General features: G+C 32.6%; 1 protein-coding gene across 1 annotated transcript; it reads left to right on the top strand.

The window, feature by feature from the left end:
• Positions 1-9,788: 9,788 nt before the first annotated feature.
• LOC142642101 (putative serine/threonine-protein kinase PBL7) lies at positions 9,789-14,239 on the top strand. Its single transcript, XM_075816452.1, has 6 exons — positions 9,789-10,592; positions 10,681-10,938; positions 11,024-11,199; positions 11,310-11,389; positions 11,512-11,659; positions 13,627-14,239. Exons 1-6 carry the CDS (start codon positions 10,073-10,075, stop codon positions 13,978-13,980), a joined length of 1,536 nt encoding a protein of 511 aa, XP_075672567.1. The 5' UTR covers positions 9,789-10,072; the 3' UTR covers positions 13,981-14,239.
• The last annotated feature ends 114 nt before the right edge of the window (positions 14,240-14,353 follow it).

Raw genomic sequence — 14,353 nt, 5'->3', positions numbered from 1 at the left:
TGATCATTTGACTCTCCTTAATTATGGCCGTGTCAAATTATGGTTGCTCTAATTAATCATGACTGATAGTAAAACAATATCCAACCTTCAAGACACAATAAGATTTTTCTTAGATCTTCCAATGCAGTTAATGGGGCATTCTCGGTGGGCAAAGGAAGATTCTCATTTCTCATCGGTATACCTTGTTTATGGTTTTAATTCTTGAGTTCATTTGGAATCTCAAGAACTTTGTTGCTCATAAGAAAAAAAAAAGGTGAATATTCCAGTTATCATCAACAACATCAACAAGAAGGCAAGAATATATATATACTAGATATAGATCCAGCACAATTTCAAGTCCAAGTTTCTAGACAAAAAACCCACTAGTGTTCTTCCTTTCCTTGTCAATTGATTGAAATTTATCAAAAAAAATCCATGGAAACCTCCCACAACAAAAATAGTGAAGCACTGAAGCTAAATGTTGATGGGACTATCATGGATAAATTCACAACATTGGCTGTGGTGGGTCAAGATGAAAAAGTTAAGGTCACATCTACTTGGGCTAGGCAGCATGTTCTTTGTGACCCAGTGCGGGTAGAAGCTACGGCCATACTCTGGGCCTCACAGTTATATTGAGGAATTTCACAAAATCATCGTGGAAGGAGATGCTAAAACTTGTTTTGATGTTTTGAAGTCTAGGTTGTCTAATGTAGAGTGGTCTATATCTACACTATTGAGCAATGTTTTAGAGCTTAGTGGTAGATTTGTTTCTTGTGATTTTAGTTTGGGATGGAAGGGATGCAAATTGTATTGCTCAAGCTGGCTACGTATGCTTTTGCTTAAATAAGTGGTTTATTCCATGTAATAAGTGATTTTAGTCTAGCTTTTAATAATAATATTGTGCTTTATAATTATTTAAAAATAATAATAATAAAAAGAACCTAATCAAAATCGGAGCCCAATTAAAAAAAAACAAACAAAAACAAAAGAGAACAAACGGTGGTTCTATTGTTCTAACTCGGATGTGATCCACACTGTATAGGGAACATAAAAATCATTAAAGTTAATCCCAAAACAATTATTGAACCATAAGCACATAAATGCTTGAGTCAAAGCAGACAATTCTAATATATTTCATTTTTTTTTAATCTAGGAATTTTAAACAGTAAATAATCAATTGTATTAAAGCATCTCCATAATTGTGCTTTGAGGTCAAATGCATCAGCTAGCGTTGGAGAACCATAGGCCTTTTTTCCTCCTGATAATAGAAGAAGAATCATAGAAACTCAGACTCCCTATAGCACATGGTCCACATTCAATGGTGTTGCTCTAAAGGGGCAGAAGGAATATAGGCAATTGTTAAAAGGGAATTAAAACTATCACTAATAATATACTTGCTCCATTCCTGGACTAGCATATTTTACACAAAGTTGCTACATCTAAACCGGCATTTATAGGAAGGAGATGGCCCTAGGTCCAGGTCCAGGTCCAGGTCCTTTTGTGCTGTTCTCTTGCACAATCAATAAAGTATTTATTCACTAACAAAAAAATGGGCATAAGGTGGGTTCTAGTTAACTCAACTGGTAAAGTTTCTGATGCTTGAATAAGAAATCTGAGATTCAATCTCTACCTATACAAAAAATCATTGATGTTTTGGTTTAATGATAAATAACTATCATTAGAAGTGAACGTCATAGGTTGAAACTAAAAAAAAAAAAAAAAAGTATAGAATAATATTTTAAATTTATTTTTTGAAATATGTACAATCAAATGGTTCTATGTACTGGATTTGCATAGGCTAGTGTAGGAGGTTGCTCAAGCATTAAGCATAACCGTACTATTGATCCAATTTTGCTAAACGACACAATCCAATTTTGAAATATGTACAATCAAATAGTTCTATGTACTGGAATTGCATAGGCAAGTGTAGGAGGTTGCTCAAGCATTAAGCATAACCGTACTATTGATCCAATTTTGCTAAACGACACAAGTATAATTAGACATGTATAGGAGGATAAATAAATAAAAAAGAATGCTTTGTGCATCTCAAAATAAGTCTTGGGTTCAAAATGAAACCTTAAAATAATGCTTACTTGGTATTATAGAGGAGTAAGGCACGATCTTTTATGAATTTTTTAAAATAAAAAAAATAAAGAGACTAATGTTTTTCTTCTAGAAAATGAATACTTATTTGGGATATCTCAAGCTAAAAGAAAATTTTAAATTTATGACATTCTTTTTGTAATAATTGTTCTTTATCATCATATCAAAATATTAATTAGTTTTTTTATAGATGGAGATCAAATCTCAGATCTCTTATTCGATGGCTTGAAAGAGCTAAATGAAATTCATAATTTAATGGCTAATTTTTTATGAAAGAAATTATTTACATTTTTTATTTTCAACGCAGATTCATTACTAAGAGCTTGGAAGCTAGCAGACTGGTTTAATATTTACAAGATTTGGAAAATGTAATGTCAGTGGGCAAGGAAGCACACAACCAACGTTGATACTGTATCTGCTACTTTGTCCCAAAACGACATTTCCTTCCATTCTTTCTGGTCGATTTATCCTGGGCCTTAACCATTAACATGTACACAGTTTTGACCTATTATGCTATTCTCTTTATTTATTTATTTCTGTTTAGTTATTCATTAAATCAAATACCACCAAGAAGCCCAAGGTAGTTTCTTTCTTTCTTTTTCTTTTTTCTTTTTTTTTTTTTTTAATTTTTAGACTAAAATGGTAAAGTTTAAATAAATTGTGGTTTTTGTTTTTTGTCAATTTTGTTATAAATATGATCTTTACATTCATTGCCTTTAAAGAATTTTCCATCAAGGCCACAAAAACAATGTTGTTTCAAGTTTTGCTTTTTTAAATAAAATTTCTTTCAATTTTTTTTTTCTTTTATCTTTGCTATATAAGAGTTGGATTCATAACACATAATTGTGATCTGAGTACTTTTTACCGCCAACTAAATAGTCAAAATACCGCAAAATTCAGGTAGCTCAACTAACACTTTTTAAGTTTTTTTAACAAAAACATTCAAAATTCAAAACTTCCTCACCCAACTATTCAACTAAAAAAAATACCCTTATACTGTTAACCCAAAAAAATTAAATTAAAGAAAAAAAAAAGAGCCATGAATTTGGCCGCACACCTTAACCAGCTGCTGGTATTGAATTTGTATTAAAAATGTCCCAAAGAGTTAATAGAAAAATCCAAACCAAATTGCAATAAAAGGAAAAGATTTTTAAAATAAAGTTAGAATTATTGTTGATTTTTTTTGCTAGGTAGATGAACAATTAATGTTTTTTTTATTCCACAATTAATGTTTACTTATACAAAAACAGAAAAGTCTTTAATATAGCATTCTCTGAACAAAAAAAAAAGAAAAGAAAAATTTGCACACTCTCTCTCTCTCTCTCTCACCTAATTGGAATCAACACAACCACTGAATATGTGCCATGTATCTATTCTTGATTTTGTACCTTGAAAGGGGAGTATTATTATAGACAAAGTTTTATAGTTTTAAAGATGATCATTATTCTTGGTAGCTACCTATAGGTCCTTTTTGAGCACCTAATTCTACTACACGTGCAAGAGCATTCATGCATGATTGTCCAATTAACTCTCTGTGTTTTGACAACTTATTATTAGAAGTTAGAAGTGACCAACCATACCAGAGCCCTCATTATCACCCAATATTTTGGCCATCATCTACATCACTGATTGATTGCTTAAGGGTACCTAATTGGGTCCTTTTGTGATTATTAATGGTTGCCAATAAATAATCTAAGGTACAGCTAGCTGAGCTTGGCTTGAGTCTTCCCTATTATTACTAACCCTACAGTCTTAAAATCAAAATTTAAATTATACTCACAATTTTGAAGCGTGGATCATGAATCCTCTCTCGTTTTGTTTTTATTTTTATTTTTAATTAAAAATTGAAATATGATGAGAATTATACCCAAGTTCAAAATCCACAAATCAGAAGAAGAAGAAGAAAAAAAATCTACAAAACTACATGCTCTAATTCTACTTATTGAGAAGATAACACGTTGAGAAGACTTTAATTAAATAGTTAATAATATAACATATAGGGCCATCACTTTACCCACAAGCTTAAACCTATGAATTTGAGCTTAACTATGTTATATTAACCACTCACATTTGTTGCCCTTATTCAATGTGGAACCTTCACTCATATCTATATACCCAACTATATGACATACACCTAAGGGTGGACCTAAGATTTCAAGTTTTTTTTTTGGGGGGAGGGGGGGGGGGCATAAGAAGAAAAAAAATCCAAATATGTATCCATATAGTACTAACAAAATATCAACCAAGATTATTACACAAAATCATTGTTTCTTAATACATTAAGATACAATCATTTACCAACAAAGAAAAAAATGCAAAATAATATTGTTTTTTAAAAGCATCAACTGTTGCAATATGTGTACAAATATATATATATATATATATATATATATATATATATATATATATATATATATATATATTTATTTATTTATTTATTTACAAACCAAATTTTACTTATGTTACTATAAGAGCATCCACAGCAGTGGAGCTAAATTTTTAGCTTTTTAGCTACACAAAAAGTTATTTTATCTATTTTACCTTCTCACATTCTATAGCAGTGGAGCTATTTTTAACTTTTAACAGAATAAAATAATATAAACACTACAATAAAATAATATTTTATTTAACCACCAACTCACAACAACAACCACCGTCAAACCCATAAAAATTACTGTACAACCACAACCCCATCGTGCCCATCAAATCCCATCAAAACCAGTGAAGAATAACAAAACAAAAACCTAGAAAAATCAACACGGCACCGAGGGGCAGGGTTGCAGTATCGGTGGACGAGACGCATGCCCGATACTCTATCCGATTCAATATCGGTGGACGGTACCTGCACCGAGGGGCACGGTTTCATGGTCTTCACCGACGAATCGAGCCTTAACTGATACGGACCGCTCGATTTTGCTGCCAACGGCGTGGCTCGATCCTTCACGATCGAAATCAGAGCAAGGCAACACAGTGGATTCAACACAGCCAAACCGAAACCCATGCCCGATTCTCCGTTCGATTTGGTACCGGCCGACGAGACTTGCGCCAATCATCAATCAATGATCATAGATAGTGATGATGAGTGCAAAGCGAAACGGAGTGCTTCGATTTGAGGTGAGTCGCCGATGCTTTGGTTTCCGATTACGCTACAACTCTCTCTTGGCTTCGATCTCATCGCTCTACTCGTGGGTCTGAGGCGGATGGCGGATCGGCGGCGTAGGTCTGAGGCTGATCGGCAGTGGATCGGTGACGTCGAGCTTCGGAGTTGAGAGAGATGAGGTTCAGATGTGATGAGAGAGAGAGAGAGAGAGAGAGAGAGAGGCACGGTGGGATTTGGGATTATTTTAATCGGAAGCTGAAATAAAAAATTATTATTATTTTTAGCTCTCATGAACAGTGCACATCTATTGATAGATGTGCACTGTTCATGAGAGCAAAAAAAAAATAGATTTAGCTCCACTGCTGGAGCAAGCTTTTTGATATTTAAGGAGCTAAAAAATACCAATATAACAATATACCACCATTGTTGTGAGTGCTCTAATATAGCATTTGAAATGTCTCGTACAATTGTGTTTTTGGTACTTAATGTTCTAAATACTGAATATCTACCATTTAGAACATCTAATATTAGTACTATAATACTGGGCTGACTAAGATTTTTATTTATTTTTTAAATTTTATTTTTGTTAAGTTTTTGAGTTGGGTAGTTGCTAGTTGGGAGAGACTAATTAAAAGAGAGGGAGTCTAAGTTTTTAGAGAAGTGAGGTACAACTCCAGAAAAAAAAAAATATATATATATATTATGATTTTTTTTTTTTTCCCTTTGGGCTAGCTGGCTAGAGGGGCCCAAATTTTTATTTATTTATTTATTTGGGCAGGGGGCTGAGGGCCTTAAAAGAGGAGTCTAAGTTTTTGGAAGAATGAGGTGCAATTCTAGAAAAAAAATATATTATCATTAAAAAAAATTCTTTTTTTTTCCTTTGGGCTAGCCGGCTAGGGGTGCCCATTTTTTTTTTCTTTTTTATTTAGGCCCCCGCCCCCCTGTATACACCCATAAATTGAACTCATTACTCTTAAGCAAATAAAAAAGGGTATTGTTTGAATTTTTTTTTTCATCATTTTACCCACAAACTTAAACCTATGAATTTGAGCTTAATTATGTTGTATTAACCACTTTATATTTGTTGTCATTATTCAATGTGAAACTTTCACTCACATGTATATACCCAACTATATGATATACACCCAGGGGTGGACCTATGATTTCAAGCTAGGGGGCCAAAGCATAAGAAGAAAAAAATCTAACTAGGTATCCATATAGTTCTAACAAACTATCAACCAAAATCAATACACAAAATCATTATTTCTTAATACATTAAGATGCAACCATTTACCAACAAAGAAAAAAAATGCAAAATAATATAGTTTCTTAAGAGCATCAATTGTTGCTATATATATATATATTTACAAATTAAAACTTACTTTTGCTACTTTAATATAGCATTTGAAATGTCTCGTATAGTAGTGTTCCTAGTATTTGGTGTTCTAAATACTAAATATTTACCATTTAGAACATCTAATACTAGTACTATAATACTGGGCTGGCTAAGATTTTTATTTTTGTTAAGTTTTTGAGTTGGGTAGTTGCTAGTTGAGATAAACTAATTAAAAGAAAGGGAGTCTAAATCTTTGGAAGAGTGAGGTACAACTCTAGAAAAAAAAAATTCTTTGGGCTAGCCGGCTAGGGGGGCCCAATTTTTTTTCCTTTTTTTTATTTTATTTGGTTTGGGCGGCTAGGCCCCGACGCCCTTGTGGTTCCGTCCCTATATGTACCCATAAATTGAACTCATTACTCTTAAGAAAATAAAAAAGGGTATTGTTTGAATTTTTTTTTTTCATTTTATTTTTCAAACACTTCTTTTTTAAGGAAGCTTGGCCAATTATACCAACCAATGTGTAACTTTGTACATATGCACATGTACAATTAAAAAAAAAAACACAATTACATAGACAATTTACTTTATTTTTTAGAAAATAAAATTATTCATGGTATTAGTTTACACATTTTTTTAATCATAAATTTTTTTAAATATGTGATGGTTTCTCATTATATATATATATATATATATATATATATATATATATATATATATATATTATTAAGAATTTAATTGTATTTAAATTCTTTTGTTTTTGCATCCAATAATTCACTTGCCACAAAAATTAAAAATTAAACTTGACACATGGAGCACAATTAGACTCCAATTGAAATTTTTGTTAGAGGGTGACTCCAATTGAAATTCAATTTAGATAATATATATATATATATAGAGAGAGAGAGAGAGAGAGAGAGAGAGAGAGAGAGAGAGAGAGAGAGAGAGAGAGAGAGAGTGCCCAACTTCTACTGTTGCCCATTTAATCGAATGTCTAGTCTTATCCCCCAAAAAAAAAAAAATTGAATGTCTAATCAGTGATCAGTAACATGATTGATTTTAATTCAACACTTGCACTCTAATCCTATGATTAAGACAATTAGATTTTTTTTCTAAAAAAAGAATATTAGAATTACCAATGGATTCTCTTTTCTTTTTTAGATTTGATATGACTCTTTCTTTTTTGGAGATATGATCATTTCATATGAATTCCTTTTTTCCTTTAAATGGAATTGGTCCCTGAGCATAATCTGCTTCAAACTTAGTCTTTCATGAATAAGGCACTTTAATAAGTACTTAAGTAGTGACTTGATGAAATATTCTCCAACTAATCAACTTTCTTTGTTTGTCTCAATTTGAATTTATTTGGTTTTTTTTTTTTTCAAGATTTGAATTCTATATCTTTTCCTTTAATACTTTCGCCACTCATTATGTTTGTATGTCTACTCTAGGAATCAACTTGGGAAGATCCTTAACTCAAATAAAATAAAATAAAATAAAATAAAACTTAGGAAGATCCTAACTTGAATATGGCTTAGGTAACATTAGTAAAGTGATACTTTGTTGGACTTTTTGTCGTAGATGTCAGGAGTTTAAATCACTTTTTCCTTAACTGTTAAACTATTAAAATAAAAATTAGTGAACTTTGACCCAAGTGGCTAGAAAGTATAATATTTTCAATAATTTAGAGATGAAAAAAAAAAAAATTTAGGGACAAAAAACAAAATTAGTACAAACTTTAGGGACAAACAATATTTTAGTATATTAATTTTTAATAATATAAGGTTGGTGAATCTAATTTTTACAATTTCATAAATGTAAATTAACTCAAATAATATAATTTCAACTATAATTCGGATATTAAGTAGTAGCAAAGTTTTAATTTGTGACAATGTAAAACATTTTATATTCGTAGTGTTTCATTAGTTGGTATTGTATGTGTAGCAAAGTTTTAATTTGTGACAATGTACAAATCAATTTGTAAGATTTGGGTAGTAAATTTTTTAGTATTCTTAACATCACTCTTTTATCTGCATATTATAATTGTTAGATACAATCAGGATTAGATGTATTCAAATATAACTAGAGATGAGATACGATCAAATTAAAATTGGAATATTAATTAAATTGTGTAATAATCAGAATAAATATGAAAGATTGAATACAACATTAATTGGAACACGTTTCGTACACGAAATGAAAATTTTGATATAATTTTTAAATATGGAAATTTTGTAAAAGGTGATGCGTATAATTTTTAGAGTTTTGGAAATGTATTAATTTTACAATTTGTTTTTTTTATTTTGAGGAAAACTTTTTTTTTTCTTTTGTGGAAAACTTTACAATTTGTTACGTGTTAAGGAAGATCTATTACAGTCCTCTTGGAAAATGAATAATTATTCCTCAATTTAAATAATAGTTATTCGTAATAAATAACTAGTCATTGTAATGAAGATATAATTAAATAATCGAATAATTATTAATCATCAATAATCATTCTAATACCGGACCTATTATACCTAACATGTCCTTGGAACATAACTTTGTAGTTGAATTGACAAATTTGATACACATATTTGGGCACAACAAATTGAATTTTGATTGCTGTTAAAATTTAAAGCTCTAGGAAATCAAGAGCTATGGGTTTGTGAAGAAGGTCAATTATCAAAAGGGCTCATTTTCCAAGCTTATAAAGGCTAAGCTAAGCTGTTAAGACTCTAAGAGTGGGGTTGTTGGGGGGTTGGATGGCGGTGGCCAGTCACCAAACTACATAGTTATCTTAGTATAATTTTTGTACTAGTTATCTACTTATTCTCTAAAAGAATCTCCCAAAGCCACAACCTCAACCTTTTCCACCTCCCATCATCATAAACATAGGCCACCACCTCCTTTATGTACCATAAAAATGAAAAATCCTTACTCAATCTCTCTCCTCATTGGTGATTATTGAGTAATACTAATATCAATCTCATAATTCAATCTTGCAAGAAAATCCCAAAAAAAGCTACAAGCTTCTCCTTTTCCCTAAACTTGGGTAGTCCCCACAACTCTCTCTCCTTCCTCTGTCACCATCCAAATTATGCACAAATGGTACCATTTTGTGGGTTACTCTTTGTCCACTTTTTCCCATTAACATTATGATTTAAGAATCTCACTCACTCTCTCTCTCTCTCTCTCTAAAAGAATCAACTTACCTTAAGAATATTTGCACCACCTACAAACCAAACCCATATAATATATGTATAAAGTGATAAACCATTCCTTGTCTTTCGTATGAAATCTTCTTTGGGGACCATAGTCTTTACACCCCTCCACCCTACATTTTCTTGTTATCCCACTACCATGTAACATTTCTTTAACCAAAATTCCATTTTTATATACATACATATAGCCTATACCAAATACACATCTCTCTTGATATTCTCTCCCACCCTGCAAGCAAAGCTGTCAGCTTTCACCTTTTTTTTTTCTTTCTTTAATCTTTCTTTTCCCAATTCGTTTCTGGGTTTTTGTGCTCCTCTCATTGAGATTTGAGATCTGCTTCAAATATCAAAAAAATGGGTTTTTATCAAGGCACTTGCACTAGCTCTAGTGAGGACTACTCTGACTATAATGAGCCCAAAGTCAAGTACATTTTGAGAAAGATGTTTTGGCAACTTGGGTTATCTTGTTTCCTCCCAGCTCGCCTGAGGAGAATCTCTAGCAAGAACCAGAGCCAGGCTGACATTCTCAACAACAATGGTGGGAACAAGAATTTGGAACACAACAAGGCATGGTTGTTAGCAGAGTCTGGTGGGTGTGGTGCAGAGTTGACAAATGCTGACCCACAATCTGTGCACTCATCTTTCAGGTTCAGTTTTTGCTCTCAGGTTGAGCTTGAGTCATTGAACATGAATTCTTCAACTGCTGCTACTGTTTTAATGGTGAATTTGGATAATGGAATGACTGAGTCTCGAGCTAAAGAGCTTAAGTGGAGAAGAATTGAGTCATTGGAGAGAAGCATATCACCTGTGGCCAATACTCTTATCAGATTCAGCTATGGTGAAATTCTTTCGGCTACTCGCAATTTCTCCAAAGGTACTTCAATGGGTTTCTTTTGTTTGGATCAAATTTGGTTTATGTTATATTGTATGAGATTTCTGATTGATTTTGTTGTGATGGGTAGGCAGAGTTTTGGGAAGAGGGGCTTTGAGCTGTGTTTTTAGGGGGAAAGTTGGGGTTTTGAGGACAGCTGTGGCAATTAAGAAATTGGACAAGGAAGATAAGGAGGCTGCAAAGGCATTCTGTAGAGAATTGATGATTGCTAGCTCTCTTCACAACCCAAATGTTGTTCCTCTTGTGGGTTTTTGTATTGATCCAGAAGAGGGTCTTTTCTTAGTCTATAAGTATGTCTCTGGTGGAAACTTAGAGCGCCATTTGCATGGTATGTTCTTATATTTGTATTTTTATTGGGAATTTGATTTGGATTTGATGAACTTGAATTGATTATGTGACATACACGTTGGCAGGGAAGAAGAAGAAGGGTGTAAAAGGTGGTTCTTCACTTCCATGGTCTGTGAGGTATAAGGTTGCCATAGGGATTGCAGAGGCAATAGCATATCTACATAATGGAACTGAGAGATGTGTTGTTCATAGAGACATTAAGCCCTCTAATATTCTTCTTTCTTCAAAGAAGATACCCAAGGTAAAAGGGCTATTTTCTTTTAAATTTCATGTTGGTATCACACTCAATTTGTTCTATGGTAAATACAATTCATTCTGATGGATTGTTATATGTGTTAATGGTGTTTACAGTTATGTGATTTTGGATTAGCTACATGGACTTCTGCACCTTCAGTTCCTTTCCTTTGCAAAACTGTCAAAGGAACATTTGGGTATGCTATCTAGGAAACTTATTATAATGTTCTAAAAGCATAAAGAAAGGAAATCTTTTTGGTTGATTATTACATGAAGTCTTGTTTTCTCTCCATTAACTGAATTGATACCATATGCACAGTTATTTGGCTCCTGAGTACTTCCAGCATGGGAAAGTATCTGATAAAACCGATGTATATGCTTTTGGAGTGGTTCTACTGGAACTCATAACTGGCCGGAAGCCAATTGAAGCGAGAAGGCCTCCGGGGGAGGAGAATTTGGTCCTATGGGTAGGTTAAAGTTCAATTTCTTTTATAGTTGCCTTTGACTTTGTGATGGTTACAGTGAGTGTCCCCTATTTGCTTCTGATGTGGGGAAAAGGAAGTTTTCCTAATAGCTAATTGTGACAATAGCCCAAATGACCAATAGATATATTGATTTAATCATGTGGGCCATTTAATTGATAAAGGTTTCTTTTTTTTTTTAGCAATGGAGTCAAAACACTGCATCGGTTTCTGATGTAGTAGATAATCTTATTCATTGGTCGATTTTGAGTAGTGTTTTGTTATTGTGATAGGACATTTTTTTCTTTGTTTTAAGGTTGCACGCATATGTGACCAATATAAATGGTGCACAGCATATATGACCTACATGTATAGAGAATTAGAGATTAAATTTCATAAAAAATCTTTTCATGACTAAGAGTATGGGATTATTTGTGCACTGCCAAATTAGTTGGTGCTGCACCTTGAATTTTGTATATTAAAGCAAAAAAGTTTTGGTGTTCCTTTAAAGTCCACACAGAAGCAAAGATTCCATCTGTTCTGTATTGTAGAATCCCAGAGATACCCACATTGTACAGTTTTAGTTTTAGTGATGGCACCATTTATACAGAATATAAGGCTTTCTTTAAAACAAGCTGTTCTTTCATTTCGGTAACCTAAAGTTTGTTCTAACTGCACTTGAATGTTTGTAATTGGTGTAACCTAAAATTATGTTATTTTAACTTGTATAGCTCAAAAATATTTAGCTTCTTCATGAATCGTGCCTTATAGATTCCTGAAAGGCTAGGAAGTGTTTTTAACATTTAAACTACACAGCTTTCATGCTTCAAACAAATTATGACATAAGACTAACACAATGTAGTTTTCACATTAGAATTAACGAGATCTTGAATTTTAGATTTAGAAATTTGTATCGTACTAATTTTTTTACTGGACTAAATATCATAAACTTATAAAGTTGTCAAATTTATTAGTATTTGCATCTTCCTTCATTTATTTATGAGATTTATAGCCTGGCTATATTTGCATGGGTAATTTACTTAAATGATTTGATGTTCAAAACATATAATGCTCAATATTCCATCGGACAAATCTGAAGCATTCTTTATACTTTATTTTTATTCTCTTGGAACAAATGAAGCCTCTATCTTGAGGTTATGGAATTTGATGAAGTAAAAATTTATGGGTATCTTGACCTTGTGGCATTATAGGTTGGATGTTATGGGTTTAAATCCAATTGATTGGAGTTAAAAAAGGAGTGATGAAGTATAAATTGTGCTTCTCTTAACAGTTAAGCAACTGACTAGTGTTTGCAAATAGAAACCATGTATGAGAACAATGTCTCCAAAAACTTCATAAAGCATCCAATCTAGGAGTATTACTTTTGTACGTTTCCTTCTGAGTTCCATGGCATTTATGCTGTGGGGGTCAGAATATATAAACCTATTACTTTTGAAAGTTGACTAGGATAAATCTGAGAATAAAATGATGTGGTGAGCATGAACCAATTGTGATTACAGAGCGTTCTTCACTTAAAAACTTGTGACTTTATATAGATTGACTGACTGAATGGTTGTTTCTCAATTGCTATGAAGCTCTACTTCAGTAACCACAAGCTCCTTGGCTCAAGGTGTTCGATTCTGGGGGCTAGTACCCCTTAAAAACTTACTGTAGCAAAAAAAAAAAAACTCTACTTTATTAGATCTTTTTCGATGAATATAGTGCATGAGCATAATTTCTATGAAATTTCACTCAGTGTTTAAACACGAAGATATAAATTTAAACAACTCTATGTATTTATAGGCAGTATATCTCTGTTTAAGGTATTATTTGCTTGCAAAAGGGTTTGCCACATCTATGGGGGTGTTTAATTTTTGTGGGGTGGGGCATTCAAGTGCTTATTGTTATGTCTCTGCTTGATACACTTGTGAAAGTGAAGATTGGAAATGATAAACTTGGTACTGTTTTTGCAGGCAAAACCCCTTTTGCAGAAAGGGAAAGGAGCCATTGAAGAGTTGCTTGATCCACGGCTCAAATGTACTTTGAAAAATTCAGATAAAATAGCACAGATGATCGCAGCTGCAGCTTCCTGCATAACTAACGAAGAATCTCGGAGGCCAGGCATTGGTGAGGTTGTTGCAATATTAAAAGGTGAAGAATCACCTGTTGTCTCTAAAAGAAAGAAGTCTGGTTTTCTGGGAAATGGATGCGTTATTGATTGTTACTCTCACTTACAACAAACAAATAGTGAGAGGAGGAGTCACTTAGCTTTGGCAATGCTAGGAGTTTCTGAGTTTGAGGACGATGATAACTTTTTCTGTCGTTGAAGCATTATTAATTGCACATTCTGGAAATTTCCCATTAATTTTTATGTAGCTTTGCTTGATGAGAGTGCTAGAAATTAGAACTGGAAAATTGTTGAATTTGTGTATAGGTATAGGATTCTAACAAACGGTTGGTGTGTACATATCTTCCATTTTACCTGCCCCTATTCTCAGAGGGAAAAGTGTAATAGATTTTCAAGTCCAGAGTTCCCATGAACCTCAATTCACAAGATTTTTGAAACGTGGTTGTATAATTGGTACTTGGATTGTTTTGTCTATGATTGATATATTTGTGACATGTTTTAGACGGTCTTGCATAGGTAGATAATTATTCAGAAACTTGTTTCAACTAAGAAAAGAAATTATGTAAGATTTA

Source organism: Castanea sativa, chromosome 7 (assembly GCF_040712315.1).
Source record: "Castanea sativa cultivar Marrone di Chiusa Pesio chromosome 7, ASM4071231v1".
NCBI classification, from domain to species: Eukaryota; Viridiplantae; Streptophyta; class Magnoliopsida; order Fagales; family Fagaceae; genus Castanea; species Castanea sativa.
This window is presented reverse-complemented; position numbering and strand designations above follow the sequence as displayed.